The sequence below is a fragment of the Leptodactylus fuscus genome, chromosome 1 (genome assembly GCF_031893055.1).
Source record: "Leptodactylus fuscus isolate aLepFus1 chromosome 1, aLepFus1.hap2, whole genome shotgun sequence".
In the NCBI taxonomy this organism is placed as follows: Eukaryota; Metazoa; Chordata; class Amphibia; order Anura; family Leptodactylidae; genus Leptodactylus; species Leptodactylus fuscus.
Genome location: NC_134265.1, coordinates 257,182,784 through 257,204,704, shown reverse-complemented (window position 1 = coordinate 257,204,704; position 21,921 = coordinate 257,182,784). Strand labels below are relative to the sequence as shown.

Genomic DNA, 21,921 nt, shown 5'->3' with positions numbered 1-21,921 from the left:
CTTTGGTCTTGGTTACCTATTTGACCAGAAATCAAGTGCCATCGCTGCTTACTCCCACAGACTCAGCCGCTCCACTACAGTGCCTCCACCTTAGCGTAAAGGAGAGGAGATAGAGAGGGCACAGAGCCACTGCCACACAGTGTTTAGAGAGAGTGCAAGTAAGTTTGTAAGCCCTAGCCCTTTTTTCATAGAAAAAATAATATAAGACCCTGTCTTATTTTCAGAGAAAAACAGTGTATAGAAACCTCAGCTATAGATTTTATAGATATAGACATTATTATAGATTTATAGATATTCTGTTAATATCATATGATATGGTATCATATATTGTATGATAGGTATGTTTTTATTTTTAAGTAGGGTTCATAACTAACTGATCATTAGCATCAGTGTCCATTACGATCAGTTAGGGTGTATTCACACTACTGATACGCTGCCTGATTCTGAATGTTAAGGCCGGGTTCACACGGAGTATAATCTGGTACGTAGACGCCGCGGGAGCTTTTGGGGGCCGTATACGCTCCCATTGATTTCAATGGGAGCTGGGACCGTATACGCGACGCTATTTTGCGGCCGTGAGCGTTCATAATCAGTGCGTATAAAGCAGATCCCATTCATGGGAGCTGGCATACGATACGGGATCTGCTTTATACGCCACTGATTCTGAACGTGTTTTAACGTTCAGAATCAGGCAGCGTATCAGTAGTGTGAATGCACCCTAAGCGTCCTTTTTTTACTGTCTGTAAAACGGACAATAAAAAACCCAACACTAACAGATTATTTGATCATTTGCACTTTGTCTATCGTGTATAACTTGCTCTTCAATTTAGATGTTTTTTTTTTAATTTATAAAGTGTTATCTTTGACCAGATGAGTCTTTAATGTATAACGTACAATATGAGAATTCGCATTACTTTGCTTGTTGTGTCACTAATATATAGAAACCAGAGCCAGGCAAACTTCAGTTGATCTTTGGTATTGTAGGTTCTATATTTTGTATGCTGGACAGTACTACAAATCTCAGATTACAAGGGGAAGCTGCGCCTGAACTGCCCTTCAAAAAAAAACTTTGTATGTTTTACACTGTGTTTGGGTATAAAAATTGGCAATTTTTCACTGGCAGACAACAGTGTTTGAAATGTTAAAGGGGTATTCCCACCTCACATACTCAGCAGTCTTCACTCTTGTAAAATCTTCTTTCTTCCTGGTTTCTTGCATCATTTGGTGGGCGGGGTTTCACAGGCAACCTGCCGTTTAGCCCCGCCCCCAAATCCACGTGTAGCTCCGCCCACCCACATTGGACTATGAAGTACAGGCAGCAGCAACTCCATTCTGTGTTACATACAGAGACTGCCTGTCTCTGCCATAATGAACACAACTGAATTAGCTAACCTGATAACTGGGAGAACAGAAGAAATGAAAGCAGCTCCTCTATCTGAGTGCAGGACCTAGGTCACATGGTGTAGAGACAGGAATAGCTAGATACACAGGCTCGCTCCCTGCACTTAGCCCCTCCTCCCTCCCCCCTGAGAGCAGCAGATACATCACTTGACTCAGGAGCAGCTAAGTCAGGGCTGTGGCCACAAAAAATTGAACAAAGTAAGATAGTGGCCAAACAAAGCAGTTTTGCTGAAGCAATGTATTTAGGAAAAGTCTTACATCCACATTAACAAGCAGTATAGATAGGATCCTTGTGATGGGACAATCCCTTTAAGTTCCTCAAAGCAGAATGTTAGTGATCAAAGGAATAACATTTACTAAAATAAAGAAGACCTGAGATGTAGTTTCTGAATGGTAACAGAAGACATTTTGCATTTCTATCTGTATGTGTTTCCCCTGGCAGAGCATTGTATCGTGCTTTAGTTTTTGTCAGTAAAAGCTTTAGCTCTTGCAACTTCTAACAGGAAACAGTAATTTTACAAATATTGGATAAAATACAGTACCAACACAAGTTAAGTTGAGGCATAACAGAGAATATACAGCATTGGGATATATAGGATGTACATTCTCCCATTTGGAGTTTAGATTTAGGATGGTTCTCATTGTCTAGAAAGCAGGTACTTTGCTGTCACCAAGTGGTCATTTATGTGAATAACACAATGTGTAAGTGTTATGGTTTGTTCCAATACAGGGTGTTTTTGCTTTGAATAATATAATTTTGATTTTAAGAATATAAAATAAGAATGGAGTTTTAGAATGATTATGAGTATCTAGAAAATAGTGGCTTTTCTGTCACTAAGTGGCCATTGGTGTCAGTGACACATCTACAAATAGCAAATCTTACAGCATATTCCAATCTAGTGTATTATTTGTTCCCTTAAAATGGATTTCTGGTGATTGAATATATATCACCTATCCTTAATGAGGGTTTGACACCCCAGACTTGAGTGGTGGACCCCCTCTGATTAAATATTGATGAGCTTCCCTAAGGGACATAGTGACATGGTGAGGAAGCGCCATACGGCCCAGACAGACCACCACTAGATTGTTTGATCTGCCAACATACAAAAGCTGTAATCACAAGTTCCTTGTTCACTATTAATACCCAGTTGGCACCTCCAATACATCCATTGTCTCACCGGACCACATCCAGGCACGCAGCAGAAGGAAATTTGGTATCATTATGCCCATTATGTGTCCTGCCATTGATTGCCAGCCACCTTTACCTTTGCAGTGGTGTTGTGAATGAGAAACCTGAATTCCTACACGTCAAGTTCGAGTATGGAGGCCTCGTGGTGATCGCTTTCTTCACAAAAGAGTGTTCACCCGAGGGTAACCCATTTTCATGTATCCCTTGTAAACTATTGAGGCATCCTTGAAAAGGGCCCAAGAAATAGCAAGTTCAATTATTTCATGGATTGGTCAAATGGACTGTTTAAAAAAAAAAAAAAAAAAAAAGGTTGTGGAAATAGAGCCATTATTTTCTATGGGACCATGTGCTGGCTGTTATAACAAAATAAATAAGTAAAAAAACTAAGGCTAAAATTCCCTGCAAGTTGATCACTACTTCATGATCACCCGCCATATCTCCAGTGCTGAGCGCCTCCAGATATATCTGCATACATGCGTAGGAATGACAGCAGCAGCTCTACATACAAGATGTACGGTTTCTGCCTTTAGCATGCTGCTCCTTTTAGTACATTGAAAATTCAATTCATAAACATTTTTGTTACCAGTTTTTCAAAGCAAACCCCGCTCTCTCTCCTTCTCTCATCCACCAGCCCTTTGAAGATCTTGCACATTGCTTTTGAAGCCCTTCAGGGATTGGAATATTTGAACTGTCATCGCATTGTCCACCGGGCACTGTCTCCGCACAATATCTTGCTGGATGGAGAGGTAAGAATGAATGATATATGGGGTCTTGGAAGTTACTTTACTGTCTGACAGAATGCCTTAATATGAAGATTGATTATTACATTCTTTATAGGATTTGATCATCAAATATTATTATATATGTGTGCTTTATACATATAGTGTGAAACTACCAAATCCAATATAGATCAAGTCCTTTTTTACTGGATTTAGGTGCATTCAAACTACAATATTTTATTTTAATAAAATTAAGAAATCCCCCAAGTAATACCAGTATACCATAGTAAATGAATATTTTTGTTGTGAAGATTTTGCAGACATTAACTTGATTTACACCGTGCTGTGTTTGTCACTTAGTGCAACACAGTGTTGTACGCTATTTGCTAATGTGGCTGTTCACATTCAAAATGAAAGAGTGACATTCTATGCAAGTAGTGTGCGATGCTATATTTTGTTATCTAAATAATGAATGCTACACCTGTATAGGCCAGGGACAAGTATACATACACAGTGTGAATGTACCCTTAATGATGGTCTTCTCATTTCATAATCACATGAATTATACAGGTTTTCAGGTTTATTTAAAGCTTCATCACTCTAAAGCCTGGTTCACATCTGCGTTCGGTATTCCCCTGAACAGAATACTGAACGCATTAAAAAGCAGTTAGCAAAGAAACTACACGGACCCCATAGCAGCATTTTTCTCTCTGCATGATTCATGTGGACACCGCACCGAAAACACATGAACCCCATTGTAGCTTATGGGGTCCGTGTGGTTTCTCTGCTAACCATTTTTTAATACGTTCGGGATTCCCCAAGCAGACTCCCTGAATGGAATACCGAACGCAAATGTGAACCAGACCTAAATGTCCAGCAATTTCTAGAACACTTTCAGTTTTCACCGTTTTCAATCTGTGTCTGCTGTCAGAACTCCAGACTGATACATTGTAGCAGACTGTCAGATATTCCTGCAGGTGCTGCTGATGTATGTAGCTCAGAGCATTGTTTAGGGTAGGCTCACATTAATGTTGTTAATGTTCGTTGCTCTCATTCGTTATAGGATGAGTACAACAGACATTAATTATAGAATGCAGATGAAGCCTCCTTCGTCTGGTGTCCGTCTGCATTCACTCTCATATTAAAAACATGACAGAAAAAAAGGCCTGCGTGCATGTTGCTTACATTAGATTCAATGGGAATGGACAGAAATGGAGGGGGCTTTGTTTATGTGTGTCACTCTATTGCTGTAAAAGTCTGTTGTTTCATCGATTTCAGATGAGAGTAATTTACATTAACAACAATGAAAGTCCATTAGACTACAAACAATAGTATCCACTTCTCAACTGAGAGCGAGATTTTGGTCATATCTTGTGCTTTTCCCGTGTTGGAGGTATATATGGGGAGACTTACCTGATATATATACCTGCAGTAGAGTGGTGCAACAGTGACATACTAAGCCCGTTGACTAGCTTTATAAAAATATGCTATATTTTAAGAGGTGTTTATTTTTTTACTGTATCAGACACTATAAAAAGTAAAAGTACTGTCAAAGTACAGCAGGCTTTGCTTTTCTCAACGGTAAAAAAAGGCTGTTATCAGGAAAAAATACATAAACCGTAAATAAAAATATGTGTGTGTATGACACAGATTGCTACATCAATAATTTTGTACCAGAATCAAAAACATAACATGACTACACACCAGAACCCCACTCCTAACATAAATACACCATCTACATCAAGCTCTGTACATAAATGCAGTAATGGAGTTAACCTCATAACAAATCCAGCACCATAACCAATAAAACATAAGTACGTTATCAGATGATGATTTATGTTTCCAGTTTAACAATCTGTTCTCTGTTGCATCACTCTCTTTGTGTGAATGTGCATATATTTTGCATTACGGATAGATAAATACATCCTTCAAATTCTTTTTCCAGGGTCATGTTAAGATGGCTAAATTTGGTCTTTATTACATAACAGATCATGGAGCAGATGTAGATTTTCCAATTGGGTAAGACTTTTTTTTCCTGCTGTCATATAATGGACCAGTAGATGGCAACGTAGTCATAGGGCAACCGAAATATTTCTTTAGATTACTGAATAGCATTTATTGTATAGTGTATGTTTGCTCTGTTTCACCTGTTAATTTGTTGCCATAGGTTAAAAAAAATCATATAAATTCATATTCATTCCAAGAACATACAAGTTACAGATTTCAATGTTTTTTTCATGTCTGTTCTTTTCGGTCCAGATAAAAATATATTGCATTTTGCTTGCTTGATATTTATCTGCCAAACAAGCAGAAAACTTCCAAAGAATCTTCTTTTACAGCCTATGTCCTAACTTCATTAGTGCTATCTCTTTTATGAATATGCAAATCAGGTGCCAATTCTAAGTGAGTCCACTACTGGTGTATCTACAGACTGATTTACATATCCATAAAATTCTATTTTGTGCATCAGGTTCTGGTATGTTTTTTCTTTTATTGAATAGCCCTATATTGTACTGTTATTGGTTATAGAAGCATTTTGGACCTGACAGATTTCCTTTAACCATATTCAGTAAGCTCCTAAGCTTCCTGTAGTGGTAGCTGAAGGTAGATACATAGCTACAATATACATAGAATAGACTTTTGAACCATATACTGTATACTGTAGATATTTTAGTAATTTAATCTTATTGGTTTAAAACACTTAGTGATTCTGACTCTGAGTGTCCCTATGTATGCTTTCTCTGCTCTTTCCTGGTATCATTGGCCATTGGTGACTGGCTAGACTTTAATTTATTATATTTTTATTGATATTATTTAATGTATTTTTCTTTTACACAATTCCTTTAAGTTACCCATCATATCTGGCACCAGAAGTAATTGCCCAGGGAATCGTAAAGTCAAAAGATCCCACTCAGTATGAGAGACCTCTGCCTTCGGGACCCAAGTCTGATGTGTGGTCATTGGGTATAATTTTATTTGAACTTTGTATGGTAAGTAAAGCAGACTTGTATGATCTAACTACAACGTCTATGTATATGAGCGTTTTGGGATAGTCCAAAGGGATCATGAAGATCCAAGAGTGACACACATCACAGATTTAAGAGATTAAAAATGGATAAAGTAAATGATGGTAAACACAGGTACAATAAAAGGATTTATATTAAACAAGAATATAAAGATAATATTAGAAACACAGATGTCTTAATCAAATACGCTGCCTATTATCATGTCCTCTAAGATTATATGACCCTACTCTTCCTCCCTAAAGTATACTGAAAATTAAAATGACTTTAGTTAGCAGAAGTGTCTGTGTTGTGCACCTGAATTATAGTCACTATTTTGGAATCTGGAACCTTGCACGTTTGTATAAGTCAGTCTACAAAGCTACAACTGAAATGGAAGAACTACCGGTTTCAAGACTAGTCATCAAGCATAATAGTGCAGCATTTTAAACTCCACTCCTGAACTAGCACATTTTCTGACTTGGCAGCAGTGTCTATAGTTGATGTCCTTACTTAGACATTAGACATTAACCCTTTGGATGTCTTGGTCAAATGTGAACAAGGCAGCTGATCACTGCCATTCCCAGGTGCAAGATCTAGAGATGGCATCCTGTCTCTCTGACAGGATGCTACCAATACTGTGTAAGCGGCCATTTTCTTGTAGCTGGCAGGCATGCGCAGTCAGCTTTGCACTAGGCCCGAGGCCTAGAAGTTTGAAGTCAACCCCGGAAGAAGACTTGTCAAGACCCCATTCCTGAAGAAGATGGAGGCGGCGCTGGAGAGTTCTCTCGCAGCATTGGGGATGCCCACAGTGCTGTTTGAGCGCTGGGGCCCGCCCCTCAGTGCTGCGAGATAACTCATTTGCATACTGGCGAAAACCGAGATTTCAAGCGAACGGTGGTGCAGAGAAGACATCTAAAGGTAGGAGACGAATAGCCTTTCTTAAGGCTATTCGTACGTGTCAACCAGAAAAAAATGTGTTTAAATGATAGGATCCCTTTAAACATAAACACATTCGTATCCCCACATCCAAAAATGCCTGAGCTATAAACATATAAAAATATCTCAATAAATATGTACAACAACAAGGAGGGGAAGGGGGAGAATCAATATGGCTGTTCAAAATTTGGGAGTTCAAAAAAAAGTGCAGTTTTTTAACTCACAAAAATTTTAATAAAAAAACTATCCAAACCTCCAGCAATCCCCAAAATTATATAAATAAAAAGCACCACTTACCACGCATAAATAAATAAATAAATAAATAAATATGCCTTAGACAGCTTCGTAAAAAGTAATGGGTGAGTACCCTAGCTAGGACTCATTAAAAAATTGATCTTTATTAAGAATCCATTTAAAAACTCCAAACTCACAAACAAAAACAAGAAAAATGTGCGTATAAACACAGAAAATTATTCCCACCAACCCTTACTTGAAAGGAAAAAAAATCCATTAAATATTGATATGTATAGCAAAGAAGGCCTAGCTAGGGTACTCACCCATAACTTTTCACATTTAGTTTTGGGCAAGCAAGACCTGTTATTTATTTATTATTTATTCTTACACAGCTTCATACACAGAAATATTAAAAATGTACAGGTGTCAAACTAAATGGTAACTAAAAAGAAATTACATTTTTCAAAGTTTTGGTTTTCTGTTCAGGTGTTAATACATGGCAACAACTTTATACATTTGCGATGTCTGTAATTGTACTTGCCCTGAGGATACAGCTAATAGGTCAGTTTGGCTGCATAGTAAACACCTTTAAAACAAAATCCATGCAAATATGGCTCAAAACCAGAATTTTTGAATTCCACCCCATTCTGAATTTTCTTCCAACTTCTCTGACATCATACTGAATATTGAACCATTGCAAAGCACAATTTCTCCATCTAAATACAAGCCCTCATACAGCGCCGTGAATAGAAAAATAAGTTATTACTTTTGGAAGATAGGGAGTAAAAAAGAAAAATGGCTGCGTCGGGAAGAGATTAACCCTTTCCAATACAATGATTTTCTGCAATCTGTTACAATGGGTATATGGGTTATATATGACTATGGTTAAATGGTTTGAATGACATTATGAAAAATATGAAAGAATCACAGCACTGTCTTCAAATGCTTCATAAAATTTGTGAAGCTTTATTCACTGCAACGTTTGTACCTTAACACAGGTCTTTTTCAAAACAGATATCACTATTTACTTTATATCGGAGTTTCTTCTTACGTATGTGAAAGTAAACTTTTACAAATATATATGGTTATCATATGATAATAAAATTTGTTATTCTTTTACAGGGAAGAAAATTGTTTCAAAGCCTGGACATATCAGAGAAGCTGAAAGTAATCCTTGAATTAGGTATGTAGCAATTCTAAATGCTCACATAATGTATTGAATTTATTGTGTACCTGTAGTTTATTTATAGACACATGAGTCTAACATCCATTGCTTCTTAATTATAGTCATATACTATATTTTTATTATTGTGTTCCTTAACACAGCCAGAACACTGGCTTCAAACTCACTATACAGTTTATAAAGTGGACAGTGTCAACAAACTCTACATAAATCATTAGTATTAGTGGATATTAGAGATGAGTGAACACTATTCGAAACAGCCGTTTGGAATAGCATGCTCCCATTGAAATGAATGGAAGCGGCCGGCACGCAGACTTTACCGGCAGCCGGCCGCTTTACCCCCTGCGTGCCAGCTACGTCCATTCATTTCTATGGGAGCGTGCTATTCGAATAGTGTTCGCTCATCTCTGGTGGATATGAGAAACATTATAGTATATGTCATCAGAGAGAAATGCTTCTTTCTACATGCATCAGGCTCTTTTCCTGATCCTTTTCCCTCCCTGCTAAACTGACTCTTTTTTTTTTTTTCAATTGTAATTTTTATAGGTTAAGGTTGTATACATTTACAAACAAAGATAAAGAAAAAGTAAAAGAGAATATACATGTTCCGATCATGTTACATGATCATGCAAAAAGTGCAGTAAGGAAAAATAAACATGGACACAAATTTTGTAGGTGAAAGTGCAACATCCACATTAAGTCTAAAGACGAACAGACGTCATGAAGAGGAAGGGAAAGGAGCGGATAAGGAAAAAAGTGGGGAAAACCATAGACCGTTGTCACAGAAAGGCAAAGGATGAAAGGGCAAAGTTATCCAGGGCTTACAATTCACAGAGTTTCCAAAATTTATCCCAATGTTCCCAGACAAGTTGAAATAGTCCCTCTCAATAATCAAAAGAACAGTATTTTAGCATCCTAAATTCTGGTATTCTAGTATACTGCTCCTCTAAGGATGGAGGAGGGGGTGCTCCTCCAGTGTTTTGATATAAGACATCATGTCAAGGCTATCGTTTGAACCTGTCATCAGTAGGGTTTGATTAAAGAGGTTGTCCAGGATAAATCAGGACTCTCTAACTAAGTCCTCTCTAACGCAGTCCTTCGATATGTTAAAATTTATAACATTTATTGAACCAAAAAAATTAAAAGAGCTATAGGTTCAGTCAAAAGATTACTTGCAGTATCTGGTGGAGTAACGTCAATGGGTCTAGCTGTGCTGTTAAGACTGACGCGTTTCGAGAGCGGGTTCTCTCTTAGTCATAGTCAAACTTTACTAACTGCCATGACTCCTTAAGTAATCCACACATAGACATGAACACACCCCCATAAAAATTACAGGTGATTAATTACAAAACAACACGTGGATAAAAACAAAAGCAGTTAAAACCAAAAGTGCACAGCTAGGCAAATATACATATATACATAGATCCACAATAGTATTAAGCAATAGATTTAGTTTTACATATAGATAGAAATAACAATGTCATCATGTAAGTGCTATTATATCAAGTATGTTATATCTTAGAAATTAACTGTAGTCAACATCAAAAGAAATAATGACAATAAAGCAATCCTGATACTCATAATATAGGAAAACATATTGTTCTCAAAAACAGAACTCAACTAACATGTGCAATCACAGATAGAATTTACGTGTACATCAAATTTTTTACTTATCTTAGAACAACCGCACTGTGTGAACAGGCGGCTAACTGTGATATATCACATTATTACAAACTTCAATTCCAATTCATCAATGCCTTGCCAGTGTTAACTTAATTATAATCATATGTTGGCTAACCAAACTGAGAATTATGGCTGGTAATTCAAACACTTACCCTAGATATAGAACAATCATATTCAACGTAGGAGATGGTTTGAACTAGATAATAAAAGTTAGGGACTCATATGCGATATTAAATAACGTCCACATTAATCGCTATATTATTACATGATGTTAAATGATGTCTAAGGCGACACCATTAAACCTTGTCCATATAGTGGAACACTTTAATTAGCGGCATACACAACCATATCGTGATAATTGTTAGATATCTAAGAGTTCGTATTTGCCCACATCAAAGATGGCCGTTTTTAAATATATGATTAAAGTGCGCATGCTCCCTTTTTCCAAGTTGATTTTATATATGTAGGGTATGTGACCTACATGTATTACATTTTTTGCTTTTCCACTGACGTAATAGGTTCTCGTTCTAATTGATAAACTGACCTGCTACGTCAGTGCAAAGGACTCGCCCCCTCCTCCGTATAGTACTCACCATTTCTTCGTGATCCGGATCTGACGCATCATTCTGGGAAGGCTGCCTCCTCTTTGTGTGTGCCAGCCACCCACACGTGCGCAATAGTGCCGGAACGCAAGCATGTGCAGTGAAAGCTCACACACAATATTTACCCAATTCGCTTGGTTCTGGTCCGGAGCGGAGCTGTGATGTCAGTTCCGGAAGTGACGTCACGCTGGCTCCAGAAAGCACTGCATCTTTCACTATGTGTGCCAGCATAGTGGATTGCTGGCTTGTGAAAGAGGAGGAGATGCCAACTCTTTTGCACATGTGCAAGAGAGAACAGAAGAACCGGACAGTAAGACAAGTATGTATGATGGGGTGGGCAGCTGTTCTGAGTTAATTAGTTGGGAAGGGCTAGTAGTGGGCGAGCTAGCTAGGGAGACAGGGAGGGGGTGTAAGAGAGTGAGAGGGGGAGCTAGTGTGAGCCACTGTGAGTGAAGTGCAATGCATCATGGTAGTTGGAGAATAAAAGAACAAGAAGCCACACCATGTAAACAAATGCAGAAGATACCAGGAGCTCCCACAGAAACTGCTAAAGGTGTTTCGGTGCATTTATTAACCCATAAATAGCACTTACAAACCTTTTTTTCTTTGCCCGGAAAACCTCTTAAATGCGCACTCTCCACCAGAACAAGTGGAATATGTTAGCCAGACAGGCATCACACCTACAACAAGGATCCAGTATAGTGCGGTTGAAAGACTGGAGCAATGCTGGGGTATGGTACCAGTGCAACAACATCTTGTAAAAGTTCTCCATCTATGTAACACAGCAAGAGATTTTTTTTCCCACACTCCTCCAAACCAAAAGCCAGGACATATCGGACAGAGGCTTTCCCAAACATGATTCTCATTTCCTCATATAGGGATATTTAGGATTGCCATCCGGGGCCGGATCTGAGAGAATTATGTAAATATCTATTATGAAATCAGTTGTGGACCCAGTCAGCCTTAGAGAGATTCTCGAAGTCCATGGAGAGAGGATCCCGGGGCCTTTGGAAAATTAGATTGGCCAAATGTCTCATCTGGATATAGGAAAACTCACTGTTAGAAAGGACATTAAATTTTGACCGAAGGTCAGCAAAGGACTGGAAGGAGTGCATTTTGTAGTCCACAATGTCTGCAAAATTGTCTGGCACGAAGCCAAGGGCCAGAGAATGCAGTCGTGAGACTGGGTGGATAGCTTGGGTGGAATGGAACGGCTGTCATAGAGGAGTGTGGAGAGGACAAGTGAAAGCATGCTGTACAGTTGTGCCAGATGTCTCGTGTCAGAGCCATATGTCTTAAAAGAGCACTAGAAGGTGGGCTATAGAAGTTCAATCATGTAAGGGAATTGGGATGGTTTGGGGCCATTTACAACTTCTATATTTCCATCCACTTGGAGTAACCTAAGAGAGTGGACCATGCTGGAAGTCTCTTCAACTGGGCTGACCAATAATAGTGAGTGAATTTAGGAATGGAAAGACCACCTTTGTTCTTTAAGACCATCAAGTTCACTCTAGAGATCCTGTGTCTCCCATCAACCCAGACAAAGCACAAAATAGAGCCCTGCAAAGACCATAGATCCGTCAAAGGAATGGATAGTTTTAGGGTCTCAAATAAATAAAGCATTAAACTGACTTTGAAGTTCACAGAGTTATCATATTACAGCTTACAATAGAAATCAATGGAGAGGAGAGGTAGGAGTGAAAAAGAGAAAGTATGAGAGGAAAAACACAGAGACGGCTGCAAATAACCATAAGCCTTGTATCTCACTCCAAGTGCTTTGCTTACTTCAGTACTTCTCTATAACTTTCTGAGGACTCAGTCCATCCTGACACATCCTTTTCTCTCCCTGTTACGCCCTGGAAAGATGCTGGCCTTAGCCCCAAATAGTTCACAACCTTACAAGGGCATTCCCATGTCAAACTACCCCTGTATTAATACCATTACCAGGACATGTATAATGACCCATACGTGGTTTGCTCAGCCAATGGCAATATAGTTTATTTTTTTGTTTTCCAGCTATCAATATCAGATCAATGGGGGCGCCTGACCACTGGTACCCCAACCAACAAGCTGCTTGAAGATGCTACGGTGCTCTGGTGAGCACTGCATGCCTTTAATTCTTAACCACTGCAAAATATACAGGTCTGTGCCTGGTAGTGTCTGGTATTGTGGTTCACTTGAATGGAATTCAATGTTCTGCCTTTCTAGGCACAACCGTGGCAAAATATATGGTGAAGAGGTAATGGAACTGCTCTGGCCCCTTCAGTCAGTTTATTGGTGGCAGTACCAGGAATTGAACTTGCAGCAATCTAATAATATCTTATCCATTGATATCAGAGTTCTCTACAACCCCTTTAACCCTTTAGGTAATGAAACTGATGGCATGTAATAGCTTACCTGAAATGACAATTCAGTAGACTAGTTCTTTTCATTAAGCATATAGACACAAATGCCAGTTAGATTTGGGATATGGTTATGTATAAGTATGCGAAAATTACCTTGCAATATATTGTTATAATATAAGGCTGGGTTCACATGTATCCGTTTTGTATACCTATGGTGAATGGTAGTGGTGCGTAATGCATTGTGCCTGCTGTATATAGCCAAACATATAAAAGCAAACAGAAACGCCGCATGCCGTGTTCAGCAATTTCTGTCAGTCATATAGACTGAGAATGTAGTGGCAGCCTGCGTGCTTTACCACTAATCATGCACATAGAAAACTCAGCCATGAATTGGGGTCCTCAAAGTGAAGCCCCCAATAATCATACAATTAGTAGTTATCCTATAATGAATAGGCACAGACATACCCTGCTTTGCTCTATATACCTTTACCATCATTCAGTAGGGTAACACAACTGCTTACACAATGTAAGCACCTCTTCCTAGAAAGTTTGGCAAAAATGAACAGAAAGATGAAAGGCGCTGTAGTTACTGTATGTCATGTAAGTAATTACATTTCCTGATGGGTCCTAATATATATTTTTACAACTTTTTGATGAAGATTTGTGTGTATTAGTAAAGTTAATATACCATGATCAGTGTTTTGCCTCCACTGTGAGAGTACCCAGCTACAAATAGTATCATGTCTGCAGGAAGCATTGATCTGCATTTAATCATATGTTTGTTTTGCTACTTGAAGATTTCTGTTCTGGCTGTATTTAGCTTTCCAGCCCTCACCATGTAATTCCCAGCTTGCTATTTTTACGTTGTTTCAAGTACGCGTGTGTACGGCACAGGCCTCATTTTCTTGTTATTTTGTTCCCTCAGGCTGTGTTGATGACATTGTGACCGTGCTCGCTGAAGAACATGGATGTGTGGAAGTGATAAAGGTGTGTGAAGCGCTTTGCTATTCCCAGGAAATTGCTGCTAAAGCTAGTGACATGCATTTTAAGAGGTGATTGTTAGTGATATTCCCTGTAGGTGGCACTGTAGAGCAGGTGAGAGTCCTATTTCATCAATTCCAGCAGGTAGCATTTCAAATCATCTGTAACAAGAGCGGAATTGGATTTATCCCTTTCTGTGGCTGTCATCACAGTGTGTAAATGCTTGTTACAAAGCCTGGTGCTACCGCGTAGACTTGTAATGATGCTGCACAGACTAATGCCTGGAAAATTCCAAATAATGCAAGTATTGTGCTGTGCGAGCAGAATAATAGATATAGATTCTAAAGCTGAAATGATGCGCCATGGATATCTCATAGCACATGACCGTAATTGTGCAATGTTTTCTGAAACCTGCTTACAGCCATGGTAATACATCGCAATGGTTGGAATGATACCAGGTTAATGCTGGTTAATCTACACGTTACTTGGTGTAAATAAGGTTTACCATATCATTGTATGTTGGGTTCATCATAAATATCTGAAAATGTTTTTTTCCTATTATTTCAAGAATCTTCCAGGAAACGTCTTAACTTTATTGAGAAAATGCCTTACGTATCATCCCTCTAAAAGGTGAGTGCATCGAAGGCGATGGTGACTATAACTTACCAATAGTAAGTGAAGTGTAATAGTATGGATTAGATTTAATTGTTCTCCAACCATGTATTGGGAGCCTATAGCCTTCCTTCTCCTCCACCCTCATGTTAACCAACAGTTTTAGGTAGTGGCAGAGAATGTGGGGGCGCTAGTTGCACCAGGGAGGTTATAGCATTATAAAACCTGGCACGGGGTCAAAACTATATTGCTGAAAGTGAATACTAGGATATAAGCATATTCCTTGGTCATACACTTACCTCTGTTATACTAAATACTTCCATTTCACATGAAATAACAATTCTTGAGCATCTTTTGCTAGGCCTCCACTTTGTAATTTTTTTAAGAATAACAATTGACAACTGGGTGTTTCCATTCCCCTTGTATAAAAGATGTGTCCCTACACAGTCAGTACATAGTGCACAGTGTCAGAATATACATGAATAAACTCTCAAGTGGTAAAACCCAATTTCCAGTTCAATTCACAGTGGCACAACATAGAGTTTTAAGAAAAGATGATACAGAAATGTTATTTAATGGGGAATACCATTTTTTTTTTTACTAAAATACTCATTTCCAAAGAGCTGGCTGGTCCTTTTTGAGTGTAGTAATAATAATTGAGAAGAAATGATTACAAATAAAAGTAACCAATGAATCCTCTTTATTAAAAATGTTATATTTTAGTAGGGTTCTACTTGTTTTACAAATGACAATTAAAGGGGTTGTTCAGGAATTTGGCCCATTCTTAGTGTAGGTCAAAATATTTGATCAGTGATGATACTATATACTGTGTATAGCTGGACGTTAGTGGAAGCTGAGCAGGGCAGAGAGCTTACGGCTTCCAGTTCTGTGCAGTGTATACGGGTATTTGTGGTGACCTCCACCAAAAGATCTGTCTGGTTTACGATGCTCCACCATCAGATATTTATGGTTTAACCTAAGTATAGATTATAATTAAAATTTCCAGACAACCACTTTCATTAAGAATAGAGAAATCGATCATTGAAATAATTAAAAAAGAAATACGATATGCACTATATGCACAAGTATTGAGACAGCTACCCTTTACTCCTATAGGAGCTTTATCCCATTCTAAAGATCAATAAAGCCATAGGCAATAATAGAGTTGTCCTCCCCATAGCTTAAACTCTTCTTAGAAGACTTTCTACATTTTGGATTTTGGAGTTTGTCCTATGGGAATTTTTGTCCATTCTTCCAGAAAAGCATTTGTGAGGTCAAGCACAGATGTTGGACAAGAGGGTCTGACATGCAGTCTCTGTCCTAGTTTATCCCAAAGTTGTTCCATTTGGTTAAGATTAGTGATTATTGCGGGCCAGTGAACTTCTTATATACCAAACCATACCATGTATGTCTTTATGGACCTTGCTTTTTACACTGGGATACTGTTGGCTGGAACAGAAAAGGGCCTTCGCAAAGCTGTAATCACAAAGTTGCAATAGTCCAAAATGTTGTTGTTTACTGGAGCATTAACATTTCTCCTCACGGAAACTAAAGAACCTAGGGAAAGTCCCGAATAACCACCCCACAGCATCATTCCCTCTCCCCTGAACCGTTGGCACAATGAAACCATGTGGGTAATATTCTCCTGGGATTTGCCAATCCCAGACTCATTGACCATACTGTCAGATACAGAAGTGAGATTTGTCACTCCACAAAACATGTTTGTTCAGAACACGTCAGCGTTGTGCTTGGGCTTGCCATGAAATCCATGCCACAAAGCTGGCACACCATGTTTGTTCTGATGTAGTCAATGTATCTAACCCATTGAGGCATACATAATAAGTGTATTAGCTTCTGTTTGACTAGCTATAACTATAAAACATGTCAATGGAATTAACACATGCTGTTAATAACCCAGCACCTCCAAGGTGGTCTTAAAGGGATTGTCCTTCACCTTCCATTGGATAGGAGATAAGTGTCTGGTCGCTGGTGATCCAACTGCTCAAGTGCCCACTAGAACGGCCAACCAAAAGTTCCCCTGCGTGCGTTATTTACCGCACGTCTCTGAGACTGCTGGTATGGCTATCTTTGATAGACCCTTAGAAGTAAATGGCTGCTGGCTCTTTTCTACAACCACAATACTAGCAGGGAATTAGAAGAGCTCTGTACATTTTGTATGGCCTGACGAAGTTGCTGCAAGCTGCTACCCAGTGTATAAAGTGACACTCGTTCTTGCCAGAAACTGAGCTATAATTTCCTTATTGTGGACAGGTTATCGGTTAGGGACACTACATGTATGACACGATAACCTGGTCACTATAAGGAAACCATGTCTGGGTTTCAGAGACTAGAAGTTTATGAATTCATGGTCTGATCCATTGGCAGTTTTTCAAACTCTGCAAAATTATTGATTATTTTCATTTTGCAAGAATGTTTAACTATTAATTGTCGATAAATATAATATGGTTACGTTTGTGGGAAAACCCTTTTAAGGTATTAAAAGGTGAATTTTCAGAAAAAGAAATCTTAGTGAGGAACACCATAGGAAAGGTCATTACATGTTCTGGGTTGGTTTTGGCTGGAAATAAACATCTGATAGTTTCCCTTAAAAAAAAACCAAAACATTCTGTGACTTCTTTTTATTTTTCCAGTTCTGGAGGCTTCTAAAGTGTGGTTATTCCTTTACTAGAGAGAGTGCATGCTGAATGTTTATCTTCATGTGTTGTTTTACTATACTTCCAATGACTGTCATCCTTTTAGGCCCACGGCTTTAGATTTAGTATCTGATAGCGTATTCAGTGAAATATCCCCTACATACACACCCTTCCGCAAACCTGCTGGCCTATTCTCTTCTGCTTTGAGATGTGCTGACCTGGTCTTGCCTGAGGACATCAGTCTCCTTTGCAAAGGTATTGTGACTATTTCGAAAATGGAAACCAGAACATAATTAACTTTCAGTAAGGAAATACATATTTACTCTGTCATCCCATTATGTTAGATGACGGTGACTTTCTGGCTGAAAGATCCATTGAAGAAGTCTACCACCTCTGGTGCTTGGCAGGGGGAGACTTGGAGAAAGAATTAGTCAGTAAAGGAATTATAAGGTCAAAGCCACCAATCTGCACATTACCAAAGTAAGTGGAAATAAACATAAAATCCAAAGTTTTATTCAATGCCTGGCTGAATGTGTTGCTGGACCACAACGTGAGTTTTCTTTGGACTTGTCTTTTACCTTGAAATGAGGCGGTATTTTGTCCGTGCATTAGAAGCCATGGAAGGACTTTGCCTTGTAAATATGGGATTACTGTGAGTGGGTTGTGTGTTTTTTCTTTTTGGAAATAAACATGTTTGGATTACTTTACATTTCCTGGCATCATTTGTAACATTAATACACTTCCTGTTCTTTCTATAGCTTTCCCCTTGCTTCTCTCACTGCAGCTGTTCCAAATATTCACTACTTTATGAAATATATTAATGCTGCAAATGCTGCCAGAAAATCAAAAATTGTTTTAAATTATCTAAATTTACGTATGCTTTACTTTATCTGTAATGGTCTTTATATGTCAATGATGGTTAATCTATGACACACGTGTCAAAGGTGACATGCCAAGACATTTTGGGTGGCACATTCTCTGAATCAAGTGCCAGCCGCTGGGGTCACCTTCCATGTGGCGACCTGAGCTGATGGCCTTAGACAATGCATCATGGAGTAAACTGGGGGGGGGGGGGTGTTTTTGCAGCTACTTATTGTGTTAATATATTGACATTATATTCTGTAGGGGGGGGGGGGGGGGGTAAAAAAAAAAGGGGGTCAGATACTGTGTGGCAGCCATAAAAATGGGTCAGATACTGTGTGCGGATCTTAAAAAGATGTGACATGGAACCCAAGTCGATCCAGGTTTTTTTTTTGTTTTTTTTACGAATATTGACACACCGATCTCAAAATGTTAGCCATAACTGTTCTATATGTTGTACGCAACAAAAAAAGGTTAAGACTGCACATCCCAGTGTGAACAGGTGCTCACTACGAAGTAATATATGTAAAAATACAAAAATGTAGGGCACAAGGGCATATGAAAACCTTAAAGGCAAATACTAATATAATAAAAACACCTAATATGCCATACAATATAGAAGTTCTTTGTTATACGTATTTGATCAAACCATATGAAGCCCACCTACCACAACAAGGCAACCTCATTTAGATGGGAACCTACACTAAACAGATACACCTTTCTTGGACCTGAACAGGTCTACAGTGTGAACACAGCGTGAGTAGGGTCCAGAGCACACTCTATAATTTTTGGACGACGACCTCTACCTGTATCGTGTGTGTTTTTAAAAATATTTGGCTTTTTTTTTTGTGCTCATAATAAAAATATATTTGTACATGGTTAATTGGTTGTTATATTTTCATTATTTATGAGTAGAGATGAGCAAGTAGTGTTCGATCGAGTAGGTGTTCGATTGAATACTATGGTATTCAAAATACTTGTACTCGATCGAACACTACTAGCTGTTCGAAGTTTAAGGTTCGATGCAGAACCAGCGTTGATTGGACAGAATGCTATGCATTCTGCCAATCAACGCTGGTTCCTCTCTTACCTTTAGAAGTCTTCTCCGTGCAGCGTCCCCGCGGCGTCTTCCGGCTGGAATTCACTCTGCCAGGCATCCGGCCTAGGCAGAGCCAACTGCGCTTGCGCGGGCATGCCCTCGCATGCGCAGTCGGCTCTACTCAGGCGTCGGGCCGGGCAGAGCCGACCGCACACGCGCAGTTGGCTCTGCCTAGGCCCCGATGCCTAGGCAGAGTGAATTCCAGCTGGAAGACGCCGCGGGGGCGCTGCGCCGGGAGAAGACTTCTCGGAGGATCCAGCCCGACCCTCACTCGTGGACTTGGTAAGTATGATTTTATCAAATGTTGCCTACCCCTGAAACGAGCATTTCCCCCCATAGACTATAATGGGGTTCGAAATCCGTTTGAACAGTCGAACAGTGTGTGGCTGTTCAAATTGGATTTCGAACCTCGGACACTTTAGTGTTCGCTCATCTCTATTTATGATGTATCAGTCTTGATAGGATTATATGCTCTATTTTTCAACAGAGCCAGCAAAGTGTCTTATCTTATTATATATAATAAACAGTCATTTTTTGAGTTATTATTAACTTTATTGAAAGCACAAAATTGCATATTAATATATGGAACATTAATATTTAATAGTTTGTTAGTGGAGTTTCACATCTTTGTTGAATAACTTGCTGCATTTACTGTAACGTAAGTTCTAAGAATTTTTTTTTTTTCAGTATGAACGCTGCCGCCACCATCTGGTGAAAGCTAAAAATGCAAAACTCTTCTACATGCTCAGCTACTAAGTAACTGTAGGGAAATAGTGGGGAGATTTATTAAGACTGACATTTCACATGCCAGTCTTAAACTGAAATACATATGCCAAATTTATTAAAAAGCTAATGCCTCTGAATAAATGTGGCACTTCTTGGATTGTGCAAAAGATATATATTGAAATCTGTGCATTCTCATGTTTCTGTCATAAGGAACAATAAATCTTTGGGAATGCAAAGACAAGAGCCCTCCTAGATAAACCATTCTTTCCTCTTGCCACTTTTCAAAGTCAAACTGGTTGAGAAAAATGTGTTTTTTTTACCCCCCCCCAAAAAATGGTAATATCACATATTAATTTATGATTTAGGACTCTTTGACTGCTTCTATTACTATACATTAGCTACTTCTATGTCTTAGAGAAAGCCAAGAAAACCATTGTGGGGAAAGCTGTCCTATAATATCACAGGACAAGCACAGAAGTAGAGGCAGCTGCTCCATAGTGTATTATTTTTATGTGTTTTTTCTTTTTTATGTAGCCTCTTATTAGAAGATGGGGAAAGCTTTGGTCGGGGAAGAGACAGAAGCTCCCTCCTAGATGACACAACAGTGACTTTATCTTTATGCCAACTAAGAAACGTAAGTCTGGATTTTCATAATTCTGTTGCTTGTGAATTATTATCTCCAGATTACATATAGTATTTTTCACATTTCTTTGCATGAAAAAAAGTTTCGTTTAAATTTGACAGTGAACCAGAACCCAGTGCTCACTGGAAATTTCCCATAACACAGAAGTATTTCAGTAATTGTATGATAGGCAAATTTTCAGGTTTTAGGCAACAAACTCAAACTCATGTCCTTACATTGTTTTTATGCCTAAAAAAAGTTCATTAATTAGTTTAAGGGTAGTGGAATGGAAGTCATAAAGCAATGCTAGATTAAAGAGGACCTTTCATCAGATTGGGCACAGGCAGTTCTATATACTGCTGGAAAGCTGACAGTGCGTTGAATTCAGTGCACTATCGGCTTTCCCAATCTGTTCCCTGGGTAAAGAGCTATCAGTTCCGGTACCGTAGCGCTTTACAGTCAGAAGGGCGTTTCTGACACTTAGCCAGGGACGTCCTTCTGCCCAGCAGCGCCTATCACGCTGTACAGTGTGAGCGGGGAGGAACGCCCCCTCCCTCTCCTGATAATACTCGTATATGGACGAGCACTGTGAGCAGAGGGAGGGGGAGTTCCTCCCCGCTCACACTGTACAGCGCGATAGGCGCTGCTGGGCAGAAGGACATTCCTGACAGAGTGTCAGGAACGCCCTTCTGACTGTAAAGTGCACTGTCAGCTTTACAGCAGTATATAGAACTGCCTGTGCCCAATCTGATGAAAGGTCCTCTTTAAGATATGTTTCAATTAGAAATGCACTTCCCTGGAGTCAAGCTTACACAGAGGATCAGGCACGAACCTTAGAAAGAGATAGCTTACATTACAAAATGAATTCCCCAAAATCCTAAATATTTGGTATAAATATCCTTCCATATACTAAATTACAATAAATTTACACTTGGGGAAAATAATATGTAAAATGTTTAGGTGTCAGCTACCTCATTGTTCCAAATTATTATACAAAATCAATTATGATCATCTACCCAGCCAAGTGTATCTTACTAAAACCCTTCTTTATCATGGCCAGGAAGAATTA

General features: G+C 38.9%; 1 protein-coding gene across 1 annotated transcript in view; it reads left to right on the top strand.

The window, feature by feature from the left end:
* Positions 1-21,921, top strand: part of TBCK (TBC1 domain containing kinase) — a 202,627-nt gene that overhangs the window by 39,390 nt on the left and 141,316 nt on the right. The window contains exons 4-12 of the mRNA XM_075286109.1: positions 3,222-3,336; positions 5,255-5,328; positions 6,158-6,299; positions 8,607-8,667; positions 14,223-14,284; positions 14,847-14,908; positions 17,651-17,799; positions 17,889-18,024; positions 20,765-20,864. Coding sequence (XP_075142210.1) covers positions 3,222-3,336; positions 5,255-5,328; positions 6,158-6,299; positions 8,607-8,667; positions 14,223-14,284; positions 14,847-14,908; positions 17,651-17,799; positions 17,889-18,024; positions 20,765-20,864 — 901 coding nt within the window. The remainder of the gene's footprint in view (positions 1-3,221; positions 3,337-5,254; positions 5,329-6,157; positions 6,300-8,606; positions 8,668-14,222; positions 14,285-14,846; positions 14,909-17,650; positions 17,800-17,888; positions 18,025-20,764; positions 20,865-21,921) is intronic.